At 46.9% G+C, this 8361-nt stretch overlaps 1 protein-coding gene across 2 annotated transcripts; it reads right to left on the bottom strand.

Annotated features, from left to right (window-relative positions):
• Positions 1-2792: 2792 nt before the first annotated feature.
• On the bottom strand, positions 2793-7909 carry LOC108240471. 2 transcript variants are annotated; one of them, XM_025007584.2, is made up of 7 exons: positions 7683-7909; positions 7131-7260; positions 5252-5408; positions 4385-4512; positions 4117-4259; positions 3287-3484; positions 2793-3182 (listed from the first exon to the last, which is right to left on the bottom strand). In XM_025007584.2, exons 1-7 carry the CDS (start codon positions 7691-7693, stop codon positions 3065-3067), a joined length of 885 nt encoding a protein of 294 aa, XP_024863352.1. In that variant the 5' UTR covers positions 7694-7909; the 3' UTR covers positions 2793-3064. The 2 variants fall into 2 exon arrangements, with proteins under 2 accessions (XP_024863352.1, XP_024863353.1); XM_025007585.2 differs by having other exon boundaries at positions 5315-5408; positions 7683-7906.
• Between the last annotated feature and the right edge of the window lie 452 nt (positions 7910-8361).

Raw genomic sequence — 8361 nt, 5'->3', positions numbered from 1 at the left:
TCAAACGGTGTTCAATCTCTCTGTTATGTGTTGTGGATGACTCTCAGCTACTACCACGTCAACTTTTAGTTTGTTTTATAGACACTGAGCTGAGTCATAGCCATTTTTGTGTTGGCTAATGTCAATTAGCTGTGGCGGCCATCTTAAATTGGATTTAGTCCAAAAGTTAATCAGCTGTAGATGATCACCCAGTGTTTAGTTTCTGAAAGATTCAAAAACAATCTGTTTGGTCGTCAATGAAATATTTTGCTAACAGACAGACAGCGTCTTTTTCCGCAAAAAAGTCTCGTGCAAACTTTTAACGCTCAAAATATGTTTTGGGGATCAGTCTCAGCTCTCATCGAACCATATATTCGGTCAATGTCTATAAAACTGACTGAGTTATAACCTTTTTTTAATTGGCTGTGGCAGCCATCTTGAATGGCGTTGACTCCAGAAGCTTATCGGTTGTAGAGGTACATCCAATAATTAGTTTCATTCAAATCCATGAGCTATTTAACTAACAGACATAAAGGCAGAAACATCATGAAAATGTTTTCTTTTTATGTTAATGTTAATAAGTTTTTAAAACAATGGAGAAAAAAAAAGGTTTAATTTTCTGTATCACGGGCACACAGTTGTTCAAATCTGCATCGGAAGCCCCGCCTGTTCCCATTCCTGAGCTCTGCCAGCCTTCCATTCCTGGGAGGTGAAAATGGCTCACACGGGAAATAAACCGGCAAACCAGAGAGACGAGGCTGGCTGACGAAAGGCCTCTAATAAATAACATTTATCCCAACCGCACATTCTCAATCAGATCATCCCTCCAACCGTCACCCTCGGTTTCTGCTCTTCCTCTCATCATCCCTGTGGGTCTTCCTCATCCACCCCCCACACCCCCCTTCCTGTCACCATCCTCTCTGCTGTTATGAGACTGCTGATTTCCCTGGCCCAGAGGGACAGCAGGATGCCGGAGGAGTGCGACACTAACAGGTGTCTCATTACTCTGCTAATAGCGGGCCACAGGGAGACGCACGCACACACACACACACACACACACGTGTTATTTTACAGAACCAAGCAGCGGCGGAGAGGATGACTCCTCCACTTTCTTCACGTTCTAGCGCTCCCCTCAGTCATTTCATGGATGGATTAGCAGGCATGGGTAAATTTAACGTGTTGATAGCCCGGAGCCAAAACTCTATCTCGAGACACACGGAGCCCACACACCCGCGACAGATTATCTCGCCTTCTATTTATTAATACCACTGCGAGATTTACTTGGAAGCTTAAAGTTCTCAGCTGTGGAACTTTTTTGTTTTCTGTGCACAGTCGTTTTGGCTGCAAGAAAGATCTTTCTCTTCTACTTTAACCCATTGCAGGAAGAAGTCCTGCACAGCAGCAGTGATAGCAACGAAGGACTACCTCCCCAACGCACACACACACACACAAACACACTTTCAAAGAGCAGCTGCTCTGCTTGACCTGGATCCCGTTGGCAACATAAAGATCCACTGAGCTCATTATCCCGCAGCATCTCTCATTCATCAGCTGGAGCCTCAGCTTGTTGCGCGGAACACCCAGCCGCACCAAGCAGTCTTCCACACTTAAACAAATCCTAATGAGGCATGTAACTGCTCGTCTGAGCCGGGCTCTTTATGCTTGTTAGGGAGTGTTCGCTGGCTAAATTGTGTTTCTCTGCATTGCTGTGAGCACAGAGGGCTGGAGTGCTGTTTGTGTGTGTGTGTGTGTGGGGGCACGCAGCTCATCGTGGACGTTTATGTCCACGTGTGGCCGCGTTCGTGCCCCGCGATATCAGATAACAAAGTGTGTTCATGTCGCAGGTGAATGCTGAAAGCGAAACCGTTATTAACGAAGAGCCGAACGCCACAACGTTTGAATAAATCAACAACAGCAGGAGGTAGGCCGCAATTAGTGTATAAAGGAAACCTCCTCCTCCTCCCTCCTCAGCACCACTTTATATTTATTGTCAGCCTGCGTGCAGTTATTGCCCGCCGCCAAAAGGCGAAGGCGGACGATGTTTTTACCCATGTGTGTGTGTGTGTGTCTTGTAGCAAATTCTCTCCTGAACCACTGGACGGGTTTTACTCTCTGGAAGCGCTGGATATACATCTACAACAGAATAACTTTTGGAGTCACCCCAGTTCAAGATGGCCACCACAGCTAATTGAACTGTGTTAAAACAGAACTAGCTGTAACTAGGTCAGTTTTACAGATACTGAGTGAAATTGTGTGTGATAGTAGCTGAGATATAAAGTATGCTCACGAAGGCGACATGCATTCTTTCAGGGACTGTGAGGTGTTTAACATTTAATAGTAAGGGTGAGGACTTTTATAGAGTAATAAATCCAGTCAATCTGAGAGCTTTGAAACCAGTCAGTGATTACTGGCTGTTTTGTGTGTGTGAGACTGAAGCCCACGGGTCGTTACCTCGTCAGGAGGAGGACAAGAGAGGCCCTTATCCAAAAGGAGTCTGGACATTAAATATTTGGTACGTCTCAAAAGCGGACATCCCTGCTCGTCTCATCCTCCCAGCGTCGTCTGAAGACCCAGAAGCTACGTTTCTATTGACTTCGCTGCTGATCTAGGCACCTGCGTCTAATGAGACTCTGTCCTGCTGTCCTGCAGGCCTGCTGCAGCAGCGAGGCGTGCAAACGTGTCGGCTCAGCAAACCCCAGAGAGGCGTCGAGCTCTCCCCTTTCGTCCGGTTCCGGGTCTTACCTTGATCATTCAACGCGTAGCTCCGGTCTCTGCGCTGCACCGCGCTCAGGCAAAAACTGAACATGCACGAGTGTAAAAAAATATCTCTTTAATGTGTACAAATAGGTCTCTATTTGAAAACTTTGAGCAGAATTATTGGTGACTATAAAAAAAGTGCACATTACCATTAAGTCTCTGTGCCACAGTTGTGACAGTTTGTAACAAAAAAAAAAAACTGCTAGAAAAAAAGCAAAAATATGTTACCCGGCTTGTTTTCCACTGAGGAGAATGCTGACACTTTGAGTGTGCAGCTCTTTGCTGAAGTGGAGAACCAGTCTGTACACATCCAGTCCATGGAGGAGAGTCAAAAAATGTTGCACATCCTGGTGTTTTCGGGTCCTTTTAGTTTGGGGGGCACCGAGTCCTCCGGCATCTTGGAGATGCCGTCCAAGACCTGGAGATTTGGCAAACAGGAGAAAACACTGCACACAAAGAGAAAGGAGAGAGACGGGATGAAAGGCGAGCTGAAAAAAGGGGGACCTTTTCCTCCGCCACTTGTTTAAGCATCTCGTTCTGATCCTCTCACCGTGCACGGTAATCCTGAGTGAAGGTCACGGGGTTGCGGGTCAGGTTTAGGGATGTCAGCGGGCTGTTCCTCAGAGCTCCCAGCCCCTCCAGGGAGCTGATGGCGTTCTCTGACAGACAGAGGTGCTCCACCGCGGGGAGCTTTGGCAGCTGACGCAGACACACCAGGTGGTTACGGTGCGCGTTCAGCATCCTGCACCTGCCCAAAGATTTAAAAATAAATCACCTTGTTATTTTTTAGATTAGCTGAAACAACATTAAAGGCACAAGAAAAAAAAAAGATTTTTTTTACATTCATGGAAACAGGAAGTACTATAAAGTCACAGTGATCATTCTATGTAAGTAATAAGAAAAACAACAAGCATCAAACACAAGTAGTTATAAAAGTCACAAACGGGAGGAAAACAGGAAATCAGGACAATTAAGCTCCTAAAACTGGTTTCGGAACCTTAAAATAGTTGCTCCAAAGCTGTTATTCTTTAACTACATGTTAATTTAAACCACTCAAGGAGTGCGGTGAGTTCCAAAGCTGCCAGGGATGCCATCTGGGAAATGCTTATATCACAGCAGAGCATACACAGATGCAGCCTACAAGCTGAACCTGAAGCAGTGGAAAAGTGTCCGCCGTAATGCTTCACAGAACTTTATTCTCCATTTTAACCACTCGAATGCACTCGATGCAGCCACGAGGAACGGCAGAATGATTACCGAACAGATCGGGACGTTTCTGCCTGAGACTTCTTGGAAAACTCAGCAGCACTGAATGGCATCGGTTGCCTCCAGTGAACAAAAGGCTCAGCGGCTAACGAGGCTGTGGCGGCGCTTATTCACCTTGGCAGACGTACAGAGCTCAGGTTGGTGAGAGAGTTGTCGATCAGCTGTAGCTTCTCCACACGGATCAACCTCCGAAGGATGCGGAAAAAGTTATCCTGCTGGTAGGGATCGCCCAAGTCCTGGTAGGAGAGATTCAACTCCTGGAAAGAAGCAGGCGATTCAAAAATAAAAACAAAACAAAAAAAAAACAATCTTGATTTCTCCTCTCCTTCTCATTCCCTGTTCTTGTCCTGCGTTGCACACCTTTAAGCCCCGGTTTACGTACCGAACAGTTTTCCCAGTTCTCCTGGAGTCTCTCCTCCCATCTCTGGCCTTCCTCTTCTCTCCTCTTCCTTCCACGATCCAAATAGAGGTCAGCGCCCTGCCTCAGAAACAGGTCCTCCTCTGATGGTCCTTTGTGTTTATATTGACAAAAAGGTAAAAAAAAAAGATTTAATACTGTTCAAATTATTGTCATGAACAAGGAGACTCCTGGTATACATTAGGGCCAAGCATTCCTTGAAGGATATCACCCGCCACCTTTCTTGATAGGAGTTTTAAACTAAGTTCATCTTAGCCTAAAAACTGAAAGTTTAAGGCGCTCAGTGAAATCGTGGAAGTAACATTATGCACGATCACAGTTAATGCTCAGAGAACGTGTTCAGAATGACTGAGTAAAGCCATTTTCGTGTTCGCTAAAGTCAATTGGCTGTGGCAGCACCGGGTCGACTCCAAAGGTTAAACAGTTGCGTATGTACACCCAGTGATTGCTTCCTGAAAGTTTCATTGAAATCCGTTCAGCGGCTCATGAGATATTTTGCTAACAGACAGGCAGGGCTGACTCCAACAGTTAATGCTAAGGTTTTAAACAAAGATCTTGCACAATGTATTAACGCTAGGAGTGGGAGTTGGGGCTCACTCTTTTAATTAAATATCTGTACAGCTGACAGAGTTGTAGCTATCTTTGTGTTTGCTGAGGTCAAATAGCTGTGGCCGCCAGTTTGAATTGAGCTGATTCTAAACGTTAATCAGTTGTAGATGTGCATCTAATGGTTATTTTCTGAGGGTCTCATTAAAGCCAGTCCAGGGGTTCATTACATATCTTGCTAACAGACAGACAAACACATGCACACACACACACACACACACACACCACCAATGAAGAAAATAAGGTCATTCAGAGGTGACGCTGGTGCTTTTCTCATGTCAGGCGCACCTTCTCTAACCCGGGGGCAGGTCAGCTGGTCACCGGTGACGTTGCACTGCTCCAGGCGATGCCACGACACGAAGCGGAAGCGACTCGATGGAAGCTGAGCAGAGAAGGAGGGAGAGGTTTAAGGCCAGCGATGTGATCAGTCTGCGTGAGAGGAGAGCACGAGCGGAGCATCCCGTAATCAGATCCGAGGTCTGAAGTGACGCACGCCGTTTGCACGTCCATTTGGCACAGCGTGCTTTGAACGCAAAAAAAAAAACAAAAACAAAAAAAAGATTGGAATCCTCTCCCAAAGCTTAACCGAAAGTCCCTCACAGACAAAGTGTTCTCGGCTAACATTCAGCAGAGTGAAAGCTGAATAAAATAAAGAGACACACTTAGCCTTAGCCACCAGCTCAGTGGCCTAGTGGTAGAGTGTCCGCCCTGAAACTGGGAGGTCAATCCCCGGCCGGGTCATACCAAAGACTGTAAAAATGGGACCCATTGCCACCTTGCTTGACACTCAGCATTGAGGGTTGGAATGTGGGGGTTAGATTCCCAAGTGTGGCACCGCTGCTGCTCACCACTCCCTCAGGGGATGAGAACAAATTTCACACACTCAGGTGTGTGACAATCAGTGGATCTTTCTTAATCTAACCTTACAGTACGCCAAAACCAGCCACCATGAAGGTCATCCACAAACGCTTCTGCAGCCCTTTTATGACCCGATAACGACACCTTGTCTCCGCTCTACTGTGTCTCGAACCTAACCCTGCTTTACGTTCGCATACGAGCTCCCGACTCGCTTACCCAGCCTCGAAGCAGCACAGGCACCGCTTCTCCACCGTGCCAAATCAAGCAAATCAGCCAGTATAGCTACGTTTCGCTGAATGAAGTGATGGAATGTTCGGGCGTAAAACAAGCCCTCACCCTGGAGCAGCTGCGTTTTGTAATAGGCGCGGGCTTTAACTCTTATGTCCTCCTCGACCTTTTCGACCCCACTTCCTCTCGTCCTGCCCTCCCCTTACTTTACCCGAGTAAGTTCACACCTCCTCCTGTGCAGAAATGAGCCGGGGCTCAGTTGACAGCTGCTCGGCTACTTCACGCTAAACATCCCAAACACTGCAGACACTAAAATATAATGCAATAGATCAATGATTCCCAAAGTTGGGGTCGGGACCCCAATTTGGGTCACCCAGCACCAAGTAGGGGTCCTTAGATAATCTCCAAGTATCAAGTTACAATTAAAAACCCAGTTTTTATGATATATTTACACCATAATTGTTAAAGAGAATTGAAATACAAGTCATTTAATAAATTAAAAAATAACATAATGGATGCTAAGACTGTTTGTGTTGTCATTATGGTCTTATTTAATAGGATCGTTAGCACTTTTGGATATTTAAACTGCCAACAGATGGGGTCACACACCTTTGTCACTGCTATTTTATGGGTCGGAGGGCGCAAAGTTTGGGAACCACTGCAATAGATGATTTACTTAAACAGAACCGACCTCTAGCGGTGCCAGAAACAATGAGCTAGACGACAAAAAAATGTCTATGCGGTCTGTACGGAGCAGGTGGATGAAAAAAAAAAAAGATCTGCAGGGCCTGAAAGCTTTAGGGGAAAAGAGCAGAAAACAGGCTAAAAATCTCAGGCTTGGCTGCAGGAGGGACGAAGACACTAAAAAAAATAAAAGGACTGGATAAGAAAGGAGGGATGGATAGAGGAGGGGTATGGAGACAGATAACTATAAGTACACTTTAACTGAGGGTAAGGAGCAAAACGGTCCTGTGAACACACACCGGTGTGTGTGTGTGTGTGTGTGTGTGTGACTTACAGGTGTAGTTACCAGTCCAGAATCTGGACTGGGGTCCACCGAGAGAGCTGCACGTGTGACTCCAACCTCTGAGAACTGGGACGAGTGGGATTTAGGGAAACTGCCACTGAGAGTGTTCACGCCTGAGGAACTGATGGAGACAAAAGGGAAACAATAAACAAAGATAAGATTGAATAAAAACCAAACAAAAAAACAGATTATGTGGTACTGTATCACACCTATTTGAAGGGAAGCTGAAGTAATATGAGCAGTGTGTGTGTGTGTGTGCTGGAGCCCTGACCACCGGCCGGGTGGTTTGAGTTACACTGAACTGGGCCTGACAATGCAGATTAGGACCCGTTGCCATGGCACCAGTGGACACCGGAGCAGAGGCTATTAGCTTATAATAGTCCCTGTACGCAGGTGATAGGTGGACACTGGTGCCTGTATTATTTATGCTGTCTGTTTCTTTTCTGGTCGACTAAACAGAAGCTATTTGGGGGAATAGGTGGCTAGCGAAGAGTTTTGCAAGCTAGCGAGCACAAAATGGCCACCCTAAAAAGTTCAGCTCACCTTTCTGACATGTCCCAAACGCCTTGTCGTTGCGGTCAACCCCCCTGGCTTCTGTTAGCGCATGGCGAGCGGCTCGGTTTTGCGCTGTAGCCCGGCAGTTGTTACCCATTGGAGCCCGTTGTCTCCGTTAGAGCTCGCGGAGAGAAAGTCGGCCGTCCCGGGCCGCCGCTGTGTGCGTGAATGAGACGCTGCTGGAGCTGCTGGCTGGAGCTGCTGCGCGTGACCGCCAAGCTGCCGGTTGCCTGGCAACACGCTTCAGGAGGAGCGACGCTACGGGTCGCTGCTGCGCGAGCCCGTCTCAAAAAAATTCATATTCAGCTTTCACGGGAACGCGCGCAACTGATGTGATTAAAGTTTGCGTGCACATCTGTCTGGTACAAATATAGCTAAAAAATATCTCCCCTCTGATCAGTTGATGATTTTTGTCAATGTTCTCTTTATTTTTATGTATTTGTTCTTTTCTTGTCGTGATGGCAGCTGCCTTCCTGACCGCCTGTGAGAGGTGAGCCACTCCTCCGTCCTCCACTCCTTCTTTCATGACCCTGTGTGACCCATACCAGCTCCACGCCTCCAAGACCAAGGAGATATGCTGGTGGACTTCTGAAAGGACGAGGCTCACCTCTCGTGTCCATCTGGGAGGTGGTCAGGACATTTTCATCTGGATGACAAACTGGACTAG

The sequence above is a fragment of the Kryptolebias marmoratus genome, linkage group LG2, assembly GCF_001649575.2.
Source record: "Kryptolebias marmoratus isolate JLee-2015 linkage group LG2, ASM164957v2, whole genome shotgun sequence".
Taxonomy (NCBI): Eukaryota; Metazoa; Chordata; class Actinopteri; order Cyprinodontiformes; family Rivulidae; genus Kryptolebias; species Kryptolebias marmoratus.
This window is presented reverse-complemented; position numbering and strand designations above follow the sequence as displayed.